The 18,039-nt window shown below is 31.4% G+C and overlaps 1 protein-coding gene across 3 annotated transcripts in view; it reads right to left on the minus strand.

Annotated features, from left to right (window-relative positions):
- Positions 1–197: 197 nt before the first annotated feature.
- The window catches only part of LOC128385680 (serine-rich adhesin for platelets-like), a 32,673-nt gene continuing 14,831 nt past the window's right edge, over positions 198–18,039 (minus strand). Inside the window, exons 6-12 of one of the 3 annotated variants that reach the window (XR_008324821.1) lie at positions 16,970–17,043; positions 5,576–5,870; positions 5,358–5,499; positions 3,630–5,292; positions 3,166–3,240; positions 2,659–2,701; positions 198–1,292 (exon numbers count right to left, since the gene is read on the minus strand). Coding sequence is in view for 2 of the 3 variants with exons in the window: in XM_053344566.1 (XP_053200541.1) it covers positions 1,279–1,292; positions 2,659–2,701; positions 3,630–5,292; positions 5,358–5,499; positions 5,576–5,870; positions 16,970–17,043 (2,231 nt within the window). In the remaining variant the exon portion in view is untranslated. The remainder of the gene's footprint in view (positions 1,293–2,658; positions 2,702–3,165; positions 3,241–3,629; positions 5,293–5,357; positions 5,500–5,575; positions 5,871–16,969; positions 17,044–18,039) is intronic. The other 2 variants (XM_053344567.1, XM_053344566.1) reach the window with 2 other exon arrangements.

Consider the following 18,039-nt stretch of genomic DNA (forward strand, 5'->3'; position numbering starts at 1 on the left):
TTTCTCTCAAATTGTATTGATAATTGTGTGCATTCAATTTTCGAGAGAATGACAAAAATATAAGTTTTATTGATTCTCTCCAGGGGAAATTAACCTTACCCATTGCAAGAGCATTTCGGATGTTTGATTGAGTGGAAATTGTCAAATTCGTATGACAATAAGCAAAGGGCCAGAATATCAACAGAAAGAGACACAAATTATTGTTTGTTTGCTATTATTTTGTTTTTGTTTATTTCAGTTTTTTGTTATTCGCTTCATTATTATGTTATTATCATTATTGGTTTTGTTATATCACAAAAAACATCGCACCTATATACATATACATGATTTGTTGTGTGTCGAGATGAATACACATTGAAATAAATTAATAACATTAATTATTGACAGAATGCAAGAAACAGGGAGGAAGAGAGTGGGAGGGAGATTTTCTAATAAAAAGGAAGTGAAGGGGAAAAGGGGAAAGGGAGAGTCGAGGGGAGAAACAGATCAAGAAGAGAAAATTTTTCAGGTAAATCGAAGGTAAAATGTTTGTTTGTTTCCTATTGATGCTTTTATTTTGTATTATACATTTAAGATTAAACGGTTTCCAGGAACTGAAAGAAAAAGTGATGATGATAAAAATAATGATGATGAAGAGAATGAGAGAGAAAGAAGAGAAAGAATTGACTGGAGTTTTGTAACACGCATTCTAGTTGAAGGGGAAGGAAAGAGACGCGTGCTTGTTTCCTATGTACAGATGGATGAGGGAAGAAGATGGAGAAGAGGGAGAGGAGCCGAAGAGATAATGAGAGAAGAGTCAAACACGCACAAAGCGCGTTGTCATCTTTGTCCAAATGTTTTGTTTCCGTTTCCTCGATTTATTGCTTAGTTATTTTGTATTCGATTTTCATCTTTTTCATTTTCGTCGTTTTTTTCTTGTACCATTTTGGTTTCATTTTTCCATAAGTTTCACTTACTCTTTTATGCTTATGAGCAGATGAATAATCAGCGTTCTCATTTGCATGAATCTTTCATCATCAGCTTTTTCCAATTGATGATTGGAAATTGATTCATCAACAAAGTTCCATGAGCTCAATGTTGTCATCAGTCTGGTGGTCAACGGGCTGGTAGTTGGAGGCTGGACTGATGGTTTTTAAGGTGGTTAACATGATCTTTGGAGTTGAAGTCACTAATGATGACGATGATGATGATGGTGATGCCTCTTCCAATGCAATTTCTTATGCTGATGCTATTCCTCTTATTGCTTTTTCTTTGACTGGTTCAAATGGATGATTGAATCTATCCGAGGGTAGCTGTTAATTGGGAAATAATTAGTGGTTAGCAATTTAATTTGCGGCCAACAGATGAGTTGATGGGCTTTTCTTGTGGGAATTATACTGTGGATGTAAGTGTGTGTTTTTTGGGACAATGAATAAATTCATTGAGAGTGGGTTGAGAAATGCATGATTTTGAAAAGCAGCAACAAAAACAATCAAGGTAACACTCATTTGACTTTGCGTCTGAAAATATCCTCGAGCCTCAAGCCCTAAGGGCACAAGCAATTGCCATCGATATTGTTTTTGAAAGGTTAAGTCACGATGAGCCCATAAGTTTATTGGTAACAATCAAATTGATTGACTTCTTTCACTCTTCCTCTATTAACGAGAGAAATTGTATCAACATGAATTAGTTTCATTAATAATTAAAAAACTTCAATTTTCACAGAAAAAACGAGTCCATCATTTGTGATGCTTCATCACAAGATAATTTGATGAGAAAACCAATGAAGGTATAAATTCATCATCATCATTGCCAATAACAAATCTAATGTGATGATAATTTAATGTTCGGACATTGCAGTTGATTATGCAAACTCCGTTTGAGAGATTATGTTGTTGATGGGAGAGTAGGAGGAGGAGGATGAGGAAGGAGATGTAAGAGTTTCGAGATAGAAGATTCATTTTATTGTTCTTGTTTTTGTTGTGGGCGTTGTAATGATGCTCAAGGTACAAAAAAGAGATGAAAATAAGAAAAAAGTGATACAAGCTGAAAAGAGGAGAGAGAGAGAGAGAGATGATGATGATGATCAAGAGGAGGAGGAAGAGGAGGTAGATGAAAGGTCAGGGAAGTTATGATTTCTCTTTTTACTTTTCTCTCTCGGGAGATAAACAGGGGACGAGTTTTTCTCATAAATTACATAACCTGGATTTCGGAGATGAGCTTAGGTGGATCAATTCAATAAGATTGATTGGTCTTTTATCTTTCTTTCTGCCTCTTCATCACCATTCTCATCATCATCAAGATCATCTTTTGTTTTCCAAAACTAATTTGGTTGCAAATTATAACCCATCAACGAGAAGAGATGAGAAACAAAACCCAAGTACACAAACGAGGGAAAAGATGATTAATAAAATGATGATAAAGTCGATGGATGATTGTTGGTAATGTAACAACCAATATGTACCCTAAGGGCTGGGAAGGGCCTAATAGTTATTCTGATTATATTCATTTTCATGCTTCCATCAACTTTGTAACTCATCTTTTGTTTTTCTGCGTAAAATTCAAGGTAATCTCGATCTTTTTGTTGCTGCTTTTATCAACAATCTTTTGTGAAATTGTAGTTTGATTGATGTTAGTTGATTGTTGGGATAACTAATTACTTGTAATTAAACAACTTACGCAAATGAGATCGCCAGTGTCCGATGTTCTCCACACTCCAACCCTATTGACGAGAGAAAAGAATCAAAATTAATCAATGAATTAATGTTCTGTCAAATTATAGCTTAAGTTGTTTTGTTGTCTTTTCGTCTTTATAATGATAACACAAATGAAGATGTTGACAAGATCAAAGCTCAATTCTATCGTCGAGACTTAATAATATGTATTTGGAGATGAAGAGATGAGTTGATGAGAGAAGATAATTAAGGTAGAGGAAGAGAAGGAAGAAGATGATGATGATGATAGAGGGAGGTAGGGATGATCTCAGGATAATGACAGGATTGGGACTCGGTGAGAAAAAGTATAGAGAGAAAACCATGGGAAGAATTGGTATTAATACATTGAATTGTAAAATAATAATAAAGAGCCTTTAACGAGATTTTAATGAGACTTAAAGGTAATCGGATGATAAAATTATTAGAAATGATGTTGTGGGAGTTGCTCATGGAGAGATGATGCATCATTTACCTCGATAAATGGACCTGAGAGAGTAAATAAGGTTGATCAATTCATTTCTAACCAGTGACAAGATTCTTGCTCATCCTCATCACCAAACAGGAAACAAAAAGGTAAATAAACCAGGAGAAGTATTTAATTTACCGTAACAAGAGGTTATTGCAATTAAAACAAGACCTGCGACAATCAATGATACCAGCTGATCAATTTTCATTACAATTGCAAAGATCGTCCCTCTTATGCTAAGATTAGACTATTTTTGTTGATCATTTGATTGAAAATCGATTGATTATCGAATGAGCTTCAACGGAATATGGATAATGTTTTATCTTAAAGATAATTAGGAGGAAATCATATTCATGCAATTTTAATTATCCTCATACTGATGATCATTAGTGAATTGGAATCAATTGTAGCAATTAATAGATTATTGATTTGACCAAAAAAAAATTTAATTGATTAACTGATGTACTTACTTCAATTGGATTAATATCTGTTGATGCATAAAGTGATGCTGAGTGTTGATAAGTGGCCATTGACATCGGCACTTTACCAGAATTGGGACTAAGAGTCATCGATGGATGCGGAGAAAGTGGCCTTACATTGGAAATCGATCCATTCCATTTACAACTTATAACTGGCGATGATTTGTTAAGTGTAAGTGTTTCACTAAGTGAAGATGAGGAAGATGAAGAGGAAGATGAATATTTATTACCATTATTATTGTTGATGTTAATCGTGGGCGATGATGATGATGATGGAGATGAAGATGTTGTTGTTGTTGTACCACAGGTATTACGATTCCACATCAAGACACTTGATCTGGATTGATCGCTGCTCATGTTTGTTTGATTGTTGGTTGATGTTGAACTAAAAGCTGAACCAGACATGGACGGTGTTGATGGAGCTGATCCTGTTTCCATGGATAAAGATGGAGGTGAGTTGTTGTTGTTATGAGGAAGACTATTATTCTTGTGCTTTGTAACTGATATACAATCTCCATTAACTGCCGATGAAGATGATGAGCCGGACAAGCCAAAACTAAAGGCTGAAGTTGATGAGGAATGACGATGACAATTAGTTAATTCAGATAATTTATTCTCATTTGGTGAAGCTGCAGAAAGTAAAGGTTGAATTGATGCTCCAGAAACTGCCACGGGCGCTGAAGCACCAGGATGATGATGGTGATGGTGATGAGGATGATGACCCATTAAACTAGACGATGAAGATGAACCAGAATTATTATAATTGTCACAACAAGACTTAACTCCAATCGTAGATCTATTATTATTACTAGATGAGGACTCACTTCCATTATATTTAATCTCACTCGGTGGTGTGAGCTGACATCCATACAGTTTATCTGCTCCCATCGTTGGTGTTGTTGATGCTGATGAATCGAAAGACGCAGATCGGCCTGTTGATGATGAACGATGATCAAGGAAACCATTGGTTGGATATTGTGCCACTGAATGATAATCGGGATAGTAGGTAGTTAATGCGTGGCGGGAGTAATGAAACAAAGGATCAGTTGTTAAAAATGACCTTGAGTTGTGGTCAATCGCTGCCGCTGTGAACAAATTCTGAGGCATCCCGTAGGCTGCTGCTGACAAGTTCATATTATCTGTTGTATGAGCATGAGTTGAGTAAGGATAAACTGACGATGGGACAGAACCTGAACCAGGGTGGTGATGATGAGAGTGATGGTGATGAGGATGAGGATGATGGTGTGAATAGGTTGATGCTACTGCATTTGCTGTAACAGCTACATGAGCTACATGAGCAGCAGCCGCTGCCGCTGCATTTGCAGCCTGTGCTGCAGCAGCGGACATTGCATTCGGTGGACATAACTCAGTAAAGGGCGGGGTATAGACTGTGGTACTTTCATCATTTCCAGTAAGAGATTTACGTTTAGAATTGCTAATATGTGTTGTTCCGGTTCCTGTTGGTGTCGAGCGACAATTTGTTATTAAATCACGAATCTGAGATTTATATCTACGATTCCGTTGACAACGAAGCACAAAATCGCTATCAGACAATAAACCTGAACGATCGTTAATCGCCCCAAGGCCTCCGTCTAAATAAGTTACTTTAAAATCCATTGTCCGTTTTCCTAAAAGATCTCGACCTTCCTCTTCCCTGGAAAATGAAACAATCAACTCATTAATTAATTGCATCTTAATTACAACCAAAAAGAAACTCACATTAATGGTCTATGAGTACAAAGAATAAAATCGGGTTTACTATTTTTATATACAAGTCGTGCGCTCGTTTGAAGCCATTGCCACTTATTTTCTTTGCTGATCAAACGATAAGCGATTAACCCTGATGCTCCTGTTTTAAGTACTATTGGTGGGGAATAAGCGTTAATCGTTAGTCGATAAATCATTTCAGTCCAATGGTCAAAGGTTATAATACTTACATTCTTGATGAGCACTCGCAACATAAGCGAGATCATCAAAATGGACTAGATCATAAACACCCTTGTTGGACATTTCGGTATCAGAATAACCCAGTAACTGTTTACCTCTTTGGTCCATTGACACGAGCGAAAGGTCAAGTTTATGTTTCGACTTAAACATTGAATCTTTTTGTGGCATTTCCAATAGCGAGGGTGGACCAAAGGGAGTACAAACAGCGAACAGAGCTAAAGGTGGATTATCCGTTTTATGATTTTGTCCATGAAGCACTTTAATCCGTCCTCTTATGTCCAATCTCTGAAATTGTTCATTTGAAAATCAATTAGCATTTCAATTAAAAGCGATAATTATATTGATTGGTACGTGTTAGTTTAATTAATTGATATGATTTACATTAAGAAAACATTAATTTCGCCCAAGAGCTTGAAAGGCAACTATCATCATTAGAATCAAAATGATCATTAACATCATTGATGATTTAGCTAATTGTCTGGTTTCTATTTATACTAAATCAAACTTATCTAATCATTAATTTGATAATAACAATGATCTTCACGTACTCTTAATGATAATAATAATTACAGTGATTGTTAACTAGTTGACTGTTTGACACTTAAATTAAACAGTTATTATCACTTAAGATAACAATTAATAAAGTTTGTGGTAACAATTAAGATGATTGGTCTTTTCACTGATTACCAATCAATCCAATCAATTTACTAGTCAACCGTTGATCCAAAATCCAATCTGCTCATTAAACTAAATTACAAAATATTAACTAATTGTGATTAACATTGTAAATCGTTTTCTCAATTTATGTTTTTTGTGTCCATTGAAAACTACACTTATTGACCTTTACTGACCTTGTTACAAATTAGCTTATTGTTAATCATCATCTTTTACCCTAAAGGCATTTTCATTATCTGATCATCTATTTTGTAGCCAAGTTGACATACTAATCAATTATTTCATTATCTTAATTACTTTCATTGACTAACATCAATTGACATTTTTAACACATTTTTTTTGTGATTTATAAGTAAATCATTTTGTTAGGGAAAACAAATCAAATCAAAATGATGGATACTACAAATCTACACAAATCTTAATCATAATGTTTTATTATCTCCGCCTTAATTGTTGTTAATTACCTTGTAATCTCTTTAATCTTATCCACATTGGAAACAAAATTTTCTAATTATTATAATCATGTTATTGTTGTTCCTTCCAAAGGTAATCAACGAAGGTAAAAAAACATCTTTACTCGAACATTAAATTGATTAATGATTAACATTCAAATTTACCTTTTACCTTTTCCCTAATCCTTAGCATTTAACAGATGAGTGGATTCTAAAAACTGTTATTATTTAATCTCGATGCTTTTGGCAATTCACTTTCGACATAAACATCTTTGTATCTTTTCGTGGTTTTAATCATTATCAAATTTGGAGAAAAACTTAATTAGCAAAGTTTCAACTTTGATTTTCGAATCAATTATTCATTAGACTTGATGGATTAATGAATAATCTGATCGGCTCTCTTTTTATTGAGCCGATCCAATCGTTTCTCTTTCTCAAAAGAGTAAAATATTAATCAGAGAATTGATGATATTAATTGTTCGCTATTTTATCACCCTAATGATTTACATGTATCATTTTCATGATTATTTATTTATATTCTTCATCAGAACCTCCGTGATATCAGAATAACGATATACAACCATTGAAATTAGAAAAACTAATAGAATATATTTTTTCTCATTCATTTATTCACAATTAAAAGTTAACCAAGATTGTTCATTATTCAATAGACGAACTAGTTATACAATCAAATTGCAATTAATCTTTATATAATTTAGATGATATTATTGATACATTGAAATAATTGTGTTGATTAAACTAATCAACAGCCTAATCACGTTTCAATTGCAACAAAATACCGTTGATAATTATTACAATGAAAATTAAACTTACAACTTGTTTCTTGTGATTAAATACATTATAATATTTGATTACTATTATTAATTAATAATCTAATTGTTGAACTTCACTCTGTGGATACATAGAGAGAAGCAAAAGAAAAACTTATCATTATAGTTACCTGAATGTTACCTGGATTGGATATTCAAGTTTTGTCTGAATGCATTGATGATGATTATTATTAAATAATAATATTAAATTGTTGATAAAATCTGTTAACTATGCAAGAAACAAAGAAGAGGATTGAAATTGAATTACATCAATCAATCATTGAAACTTGGGTTAACTGACAAGATGAAACTTTTTCAAAGTAAAAGTAATCAACAACTATGTAATTATAATGGGTAGAAACAGTTTGTAATCAACAAAGACAATTACAACCTACAAATGATAATTATTACAATGAAAATGTAATGATGATAATAATGATAATTATTATTATTATCTATTTGTATCAGAAAAGTTAGAAAAGTAAAGTTAATATTATTAATTCATATTCATTCAGATGATATTCAGTTGATATTCATTTCTATTGGTTATTAGGTAAACTTGAGTTTTTCTTTGTTTATTTTTCATCATATTAATAATTTAATGGAATAACTCTCAATGTTGATTGTTAACAATTTGTTTAATTGTTGCCGTTTTTTGTTGTGCTCAATCTACTGTGAAACCGAATTCAATTGATAATCATTACCAATTTCTCTCATGTTTGATATTCAGAAGATGAATTTCTATTAATAATCAATCAAATTGGAAAAAAACAATAACCCGATTAAGTTTATTCACTTTTCTACCTTGTTATTGAAACTCAAATGATTTCACACTTGATACAAGCGATTGTGACCTTTAACCACAATACTTTTGAAATTAATTGTAAGAAACGATGATTAGACTAACAAGAACACTAACTAAGTGAATGTAATTATCATTTGCATGAAAGATCCTTCAGCCAGGAAGCTGTTGCTTCTCATATTCCAAGAAATATCAATTGCAATTGTCTAAATTAGAAGACTAATCAAATGCAATTTGAATGTCATTTAATCAATTCGTAAACAATAACAATGGAAAGGAAAAAGAGTCAACAAGCAATAAAGATGAAAATTGCAATGATAAATAAAGAAGATGAATCAAGCAGGCGCAACCACATAAAGTGTATTCGGTTATGATGAATATGAGGATGATCATGATTATCATCATGTTTTACCTTCCACAAGGTGAATACCCATGCTCAGAGATCCATGGAGAAGAAGAATGAACGAGTTCGGAGGAGAGGAGAGAGAGAGAGAGAAGAAAATATTAATTGAAGAAGAAGAGGATCTTTGAATGGAACCAACTTCTTAAGAAAACTAATTACGATTCTCTCCAATGATTTGCGTGATTATCATGGAAGGTTAACAATAAGAGAAATTAAAACAAGAGATGATGAGGAGAAAAAGAATAAGTGTAAAGATGATTGAGATGAAATGAGTTTGTGAACAGAAAGAAGAACAAAAAGTGAGATATTTACATGTTGAAATCAATTCTTTCCCCGAATTTCATTCATTTGTAATATTTACTCTTTCTATCTGAAAGTTGATCTCAAGTTGCCTTCAATTTACGCTGATAAGAGATGCGAACGAGAAACAAAATGATAATCAAAAAATTAAGAGTTTAATTGCTGTCAAATTGTGAAAAAGTATTGAAATTATAACGATAATGATGATTGTCTGTGATTACTTTAAAGATAATCAAGTAGCTAATCTATGCTAATGACATGCTATCTGACAATTGACATTCTCATTGTCATATTGAGATGAGGTGAGTTGTTATTATTTCTCATTTTCTATTAATTGTTATAAATTACAAAGTTTTTCACTCATCTTCACACTTACATGATAATGATATTAAAAGTAAAACAAGAAACTCGTGACTCAAAATGCAAAATATAAATTTAAAGGCAATACTAATTAGTTAATTAACTTATCAAATTAAATCTCATTGAAATATTGTAATTAGCTAATTGACAAACGAGTGATCATTATCACTGTCAATCAGTAATCTAATACAGAGCTCAAGTATCGTCGATTTCACCTTACTAGCAAAAGCTTACGAAAGATTCAGGGGAAACTCAGTTATTCATGAGGATTTCATGAATGTCACATTGATTTAGGTAGATTGAAGTTGATATTTTCCAATTTACAATTTGAATAATTTTCACTCAATCAATTTAATTGCTGAGATGTTGAGGGAGAATTGAAAGAGAAAATTTAATGAAATGTTTCTTTAATTGTTCATCAACTAATCAATTGAAAATGTTCATCATTCATTAATACTGAATTAGTTTAATTTGATTCAACATCTTCCTATGGGCTGGTTCTTGTGCTAATTAACTTTTTCTTACTCAATTAAAATCAATGTTAATATAGAGAATGAAAGTATTAATACAACTCTAATTAGTAATTTATATCATTTTGATAATCATTATGATTTTAATGATTCTCATCAAGTTAATTGCATTCACATGATTAACCAATTGTTTCTATTTCATCCACATGCAATCAACAATTAAAATTCTCATCACTGATCATAATTCATGATAATTTCATATTCATAGGATATAATTAGTAACAAAATTATCCTAATCAACTCTTTCCTAAAGTATTATAATAACATCACTATTTGGTCTTGTTTCGTTTTCAATTAAGAGCTTCACAATCGATAATCTAATTCCATTGTCAATCTTTTGATATAATTGATCGTTAATCGTATCGATCAAATAGTTACTACAGGTGATCTATTGGTAATTAAGAAGAACTCATCGTTCTTGAAGTGATTTACTGATTGTTGTTAATGGAATTGTTACTTATTCAATTTTCTCTCCACAAGTTCCGAGTGCTATCGACTTGTGACTTGCGGTCAATCGAGGGACTTGAATTTGTTATTGATTATTATTCAATTACCTATTACGTGTATGATATCCATTTTATCGTGAGATTCAAGATCGAACCCTGAATTAGTCAAATTGAATTGTTGTTAAACGATTTGAGTTGATTTCTAAGTGAGTTCTACATGTATGTCAAAGCAATTTGTGTGAAAATCGTTATCGTAAATGTGACTTTATTGGGACAAATATAATTGATAAGAACGCAAGTATCTCAAAAAATTAATCTTAAATCATCATTATGATTACTTTTTACAACAATTATCTTTTTCAATGTGTCATAATCACAATTTAATGTTGACGCGACCATATAATTGAGCTTATTGATTGTTTAAATGATTAAAATCTAAAGGTTACAACTATCAATATGATATTGACTGTGAACATTAAATATTGATAATATTAAACAATTACCATTGTAATTGAATTTTATCATAATCAATTAATGTTTAGGTGGATATCAAAAGGTTCACAAACAATCAACTTAACATGTTTGATTGATAATTTCTCTCACTTGAATTTGATCATGAAGAAGAGACTGAATTCAGTTATGGAAACGAAAAGTTATGATTTAATTGGAACTTTTTATCAAAAATTAAAAATCAGATTATTATTTATCTTTAGCAAAATTGCAGGATTTCCTGTAGAAAACACTGACTCGGTGATCACAATATTCAAGTTACTCAAACAATTTGAATTCTATTCATACGTGTTTCTAATCACTCGACGTGGACACGATCAAAGACTTGATCAACCAATTCCAATCAAATGTAATGTGATGAACTATTTGTTCAGATTACTTTCGATTTGTATGTTCATCAGATTGATAAGTTTGGTTTACATCGAGTCGAACGATTATCGGATTTTGGCCTGTGATCCGATGCTTGGTGCTAATCATCATGATCTCGTATTAATCTATGCATCTTGTTTACTATTTTTCTTATCAATGTCTCGGGAATATATATTGTTTCTCGAGGAGAAAGGAAATCGACTTGGCCTGATGGCGAGAATCGAAATGTTGATTGATAGTTCGAGTCGTCATCCAATATTGAACAAAATCAAAGTTCGAAAATTTAAAAAGATTATGTACTTTTGCTTGATTCATTTTCTGAGAATCATTAAGATTGCGACTATTTTAGTGCCGATGATTGTGATTGCGATTCGACTTGACAATTACAATCTATCCTCAGATCGTTCGTTAATCATTTACTCTTGTTTCTGGATAATCGTTGAAAGTTTGGTCTTTACGATTGTTGTTTGTGGTCAAGTTACCGAATTTTTCAATTTAATTGTAATTGAACTAACTTATTATTATCATTTGGATTCGTTGAATTTACTGAGTGAGTCTTTTATTAAATTTGGTTCTTTTCCCGATTATTCTAATACAATCAGAGTAATTACCTACAAAGTGATTAAGCTCTATAATGAGGTTGATTGGGTTCATAATCATCTTAAATATGCTACCCTGTTTGTAACTTTTCTGGGATCTTTTCTGGGAGATTTCGATATATTCTTGGGATTAATTATCCCAATAATCTCAAAAACCTTTGCGAGTTGTCTTGCGATCTCTGGGTCACTTCTTGTCCTGTGTATTGGAATCGCAGGTTATTTTGGGGCAAGTCTTCAATCGAAGGTAAAATCCATTTGCTAATCAAAGAAAATTAACTAATTGTTCCAATAACTATTCCCCATCAGAATCAATCACTTCAACTTAATTTGAATAGTCTCCTAGCTCGTTCGGCAATTGGAATCGAATACAAATTCAAGGTAAGAAATTACAACATTTAACCTTTCAATTGATTGATTATTTTGGCTTTGATTTATCAATTAGACTCTAGAATTACTTGATCGTCTTATACATCCAGCTAATGGGATCGCTATTGGAGATTCACTTAGAATCAGTAAAAACTTTATCGTCTATGTGAGTGATTCATTCATTAACTTTAAAAAATACTAATCTTAATCTTATCAAATCGTAATCTAGTTTATCCTGGAAAATGCAAGTATCGTAATGCTATTAACATGTAATCTAAGATCAGTTATAAATCAGCAACAATCATGATAATCTTGAGTTAACCGTTATAATTATAGTTAAACATTGACAGTAATTGTGAGTAAACATTGTAACTTAACCATCTAATTAAACGTATTGATCAACGACCTTTAAATTCAACGGTTTGAATTTATTTTTGCCAAAAATCACAATGAAATTAATTGATTATTTGAACTGATATTTGAAAATCAATAATCAATTTGTGTAAACAAATTATCAGTAAACTTAATGGCTTTTAAATTGATTATGAATCAATTACAGATTGCCTTACCTTAGATAATTTTTTATCTCATTCTGTTCATTTTATTCATGAATTCATGATGATAATCTGGTATATTCGTTGAGATGAGAACGTTAAAATTTTACTTGTTGTACTTTAAACGTAAGTTTATTAAGTTGCTTCGTGAATCGGTTTCGCCACCGGATAATATTACTGCTGAGACAATTAAACTGCTCAATAAAATAGAGCGATTTTCATTTATATTTCTCAGTACTCGCCGAGGATATTTGCAGAACTTTGATCAACAAATTTTGCTTAGAACTAGATTGGCTCACAATTTATTTCGAACTGCTTATTTTCTCATTTTATTGCGAATTGTTAGTTTGATTTTCATCAAATCTGATTTCTATCGGCTGGTTGCGGGCGATCTTCGTATAGCCAATCACGATTATGTGGCCTTTTTCTTAGCACTTTGGCTGACCATCTTATTAGTGTTACGCGAATATGTACTTTACCTCGAAGAGAGAGGAACTTTCAAAGTGATGAGGAAATACATTCAAATGCAAATCAATGGATTCGCAAGCGATTTTTTAAATTATCGTGAGTCGCGGGTTAGAAAATACAAACTACGATTCTACTTTATATTGAGAGTCTACGTTATTTATATAAGAACTTCATTCATAGTCGTACCTACGATTGTTTTTATGGTTAGACTCATTGATCCAACATCATTCTCATCATTACCTTGGATTATTTCATCTTGTTTTTGGGGCACTATTGAAATATTATCGATATCCACTGCTGCCTGTGCATTGGCAACGAATGGTATCAATCTGATTATCGTAGTTATAACTAATTATTTTGAACTCTCAAGTTTAATTGAGTTGAGTTTATCTTATGCTAAACATGATGCACATTTGGGAACCGATTTTACAATTAAATCTTTAACTCAAAGAGCAACCAAATTTACTAATGAATTTGTTCAGATTACTAAAAATCTCAAATACTGTACCTTGTTGTTCATGGTTTTTTGTTCGTTTCTTTCTGATCTATTCATGATTCTAAGTTTTATCATTCCAGTGATTTCAGATTCTTTTTCGTATTTTCTTATAATCGCTGGCGCAACTACGATAGTAAATGTAGTCTCGGTAATGCTATTGGTGGCAAATTTTCATTCGATGGTAAATAATATTTATCAAGATCATATTCGATAACTAATAATTATTCAATCCTTTGGTTATCTCCTTTAGGGACAAAATCTCCATTTTATCATATCAAAACTCTCAATTCGCGCAAAAACTCGTACTGAAACGAGTTTCAGGGTAAGTGGATTTCGGTTTTTAAATTAGAAAGCTGTACTAATATCGATTCAATTGCTTAGACAATGGTTCTACTTAATCGACTGAATTATCCTGATATTTGTGTGCTTGTTGGCGATTGGTTTAGATTCGAGAAACAAACCACAATTTATGTGAGTAAATCAACAACCAATTCCCAATAAGATTTACACTAAACTTAGGCATTATCTTGTGGGCTCACTTGCAGTTCATCATCGAAAACATCAGTATTGTTATGCTTCTAACCGTAAATCTCAAACCAATGATGAGATATTAACTGATTCCTGTTTTCAAAACCATTCGTTTGGCTCAAGAATTGGAAACAAAAATTGATACATTAAGATAAAACTTTTCAATGGATTACAATGGATGATAATAGACTGAATTTTGCCTCTAGCTATTGAAAATTCTGTAAGAGAACATAACCATGAAGGCTTTGATATGCCAAAAGAATGAAAATGATAGCTGATTTGCGCGAAAAAGCAGCAAATACAAAAATTTGAATTTCCTTGCATTTCAGAAATAAACTGTCTTTCATTTGGACGAAATAGAAAAGCACAAAACTCAAATCGATAATTTCGACTACCGATTAAGATCAGTGTCCAGTGATCAAGAGATTAATTTGAAACTGACTGCGATTATTTTTAATGTTCACTTGTTTGCTCTGTGAAAAATCAGATTCTTGGTAATTTAAATTATCTTTAAACTTATTCGTTCCCATTTTTGTGATTGTCAACTTTTTAATTCATGTTGATTGTTATCGTGTTCATTGTTAGTAGCAATTTAAATAATTTGATCTTGATTGATATCAATTGAAAGCTCTTATGATGATCAACATGAACAATTGTAAATGATTTTGGATCCCTTTTAATTGAACTCTTCAAGAGAGGGAGAGTAGGAGTTGAAGGGAGATAATATAATGATAATTGTAAGAATGATAAAAAATGATTATTAATATTCAATGTTGCAAAAGTTTCAAATAATAATCATAATTATTGTGAATTCAAACTTATTTCAGAATTTAATATGATATTTATACGATATTACTCAGAGACACGAAAACAACCAGGTAATAACTTGAATAAACTTTATATTCCTATTTATCTACACAGGTAAATGTCTATGGTTGAAATGCGGTTTAATGTTTGGTGAAAAGTAAAAAACTAAACCTTTGCGTGGGTAAAGTCACTTTCATTTCTTTCAATATACTTTGTATATTTTTGTGTCACTTTGGGTCTTCAGGTAGCTTTTAGTTGATAATCAACGAAATTGTGTGAAGAAAATGTTATCATAAAAATGAATTTACTCATTCCTATCAATTGAAAGGGGAGTCTCGCTGTGAGGGTGAAGGTGGGTGATGGTTCTAGAGGTAAAAAGGAAGGTGATAAAGGTGATGGTGGATTAGTTCAGTTGGAATTGTGGAGAAAAAGAATTTTTTAAATGGTGTAAAATGAGGGATCCAGAGGAGGAGTTGATGTACAAGGAGAAGAAGATATCAGAATAAGGTAAAGGTGCTATCAGAATTTATTGTCACGCTATTTCATGTTATTTATACTTAATAATATTCATTCAGAAGCAATTTAGTGACAAAATTTAAATAAAACGATGACCATGATTAGTGTTGCCTTTTTTTATTATACTTTCTACTTTTTGTCTTGAATTAGTCGATTTGGATTAAGAGTAACTCAGATTTACATAGATTATGTTTAAAGGTCTTCGAACTTAAGTTTTCAATGTTAATTGTTATCAAATTATTTCCAGTGGTTTCTCAAAATTAAGCTAATAGTTTTACAGTAACAACAAAGTATTAACAGTTTTCATGATAACTCAATTTGTGCCCGTGAACGTGATGTGATTCACTCTGAACATGATAAACATGAGTTTTTGTTCATTGAGAAAATTCAATTTCAAGGGTCAACTTTTGCTATTATCTGATTTGGGAAAAAAGCTTAACAAATCTCCATTCGTTCAAGTCTAAAGGTAAATAAATGTAATGTATGAGTCTTAATGGTCACTATTTTCATCATTATTTAAACGCATGATCTGAATTGTAATTGGAGAAACATGAAGTTTAAGATTTTACCTGAAGATAAATTTGAAAGAGAAAATATTTATAATTGAACAAAAAGAGATTAACATGATAATCTTGATGATGTTAACGAACAGATAAACTCACTGTCTTGTGTGAAAAGTTACATCAAATATTTGATCTCTAATTTGATTATCTTGATGATTTAAATCGTCGAGAGATTAAATTCTTGTGGTCAGTCTGAGAAAATGGTTTGACTTTCTCTCTTTGCATAATCATCATTCATCAGGTGGAGAAAAGTAAACATAATTAAGACTTGATTATGCTCAACAATTAGTCAAACAATTAATCATTATTAGCATTAAACGAAAGAGAATATCGATCAGAGAAAAAAGTTAATGTCAATTGTTATAGATTTGATAACAATATCATATATATATTGTCATCTTTTTTCCTCTCTCATTCAGTCTTATCATCATCATCGTCATCATCTTCATCTTCATCTTCATCATTCTAATAACTTGTTCAACAATCAAAGTCTATAAGGTTTTCTCAATGAGATTTCCTATTATAGAGGTAACATTGATTCCCTCATCTTATGTATCCTAGTCCAATGTTATCAGATTAAGATTATTATTTGAAACCAATCATATGAAATTCACTCAAGATAATCAATCTTGTTCAATTAGCTTATCATTCATTTGATTTAACTTTTTTTTCCACATGAAAATAGTATAAGACAAACTAATCTCTTAAATTGATTAGTTGACACTAAGAAAATGTGATGAGACTTGTAATCAAATTAAAAGACGATAATCAATTAACATGAACATGAAATGGAAAATAATAAATACTCACCATGAACCCCGAAGTATTGTCCAGTAAACATCTAAATCTAACGGTAAAGTTTCTTTCTAAATATTGCAAATTTTCTGGTCAAGGGAAAAGAGAAAAAAAAGAAAAGAAAATGATTATTATGTCATTAGTTGTATTCTGTTATAATCACATTTAATTATTTAATTGCAATCATGATAATTATGATAATAAAAGGGGCAATTGGGTAGTTTGGCTTCTCCTCATGCTGTGATCAGTAAATTGCAATCTAATTGTTCAAGGTTATAACCTTCAATTTAAGGGCAATCATTAACTTCAATGTTCATTATGAAAAAGGTTCAACTTTCCTATCACATTTGATTTATAGTGTTCATCTTCCCATCAAGCCTATCTCATCTTTATCTTCATCTTCATCTTCATCTCTCTCTCTCTCTCTCTTATATTTGTCATCCTCCTCCTCCTCCTCTCTTCCTCCCTCATCTTTGACGATTATGATGATAAACTTGTAGTTCTTTGTTTTGTTTTTAATTTGATAACATGGAAATTATTATGTTGATGTTGATTCTTTACATTTAAACAATAATGATCAGTTTAATTACCATTTACCCAATAATTTATGATAACAACATAATTCACCATATAAATTGTATAACATTAATTACCATTCACTTTCTATTTAATTCAATTATGCTTTTGACTGTTGATAGTTGACAAATAAATAATTGAACAAAATAACCTAATTGAAAAGGTTAATTCAGTTTCACTTTTATCAACACAACAATCAAAGTTAATCTTGTTGTTAATCTAAATCAATGTGATTACCAATTGACTGAATCGGATCAATGGAATCAATTGAATGATCCCAACCATTTGTTTACTTTACATGAAACTGATTAAAAAATGATGCATCTTCAATGTAGGTTAAAGTTAATGACAGAGTTTTCATCATTTTATTTACTCAATTGAACATATTGATATATTAATAGATTAGACAATGTTCATTGAACCTTGATTGATGCTACATCAATACTACTATTGTATCAATTGTAATCTATCAACAATATAAACTTTGATTTGATAATAAAGGTATCAAA

The sequence above is a fragment of the Panonychus citri genome, unplaced genomic scaffold (assembly GCF_014898815.1).
Source record: "Panonychus citri isolate SS breed McGregor unplaced genomic scaffold, ASM1489881v1 Contig00050, whole genome shotgun sequence".
Lineage (NCBI taxonomy): Eukaryota > Metazoa > Arthropoda > Arachnida > Trombidiformes > Tetranychidae > Panonychus > Panonychus citri.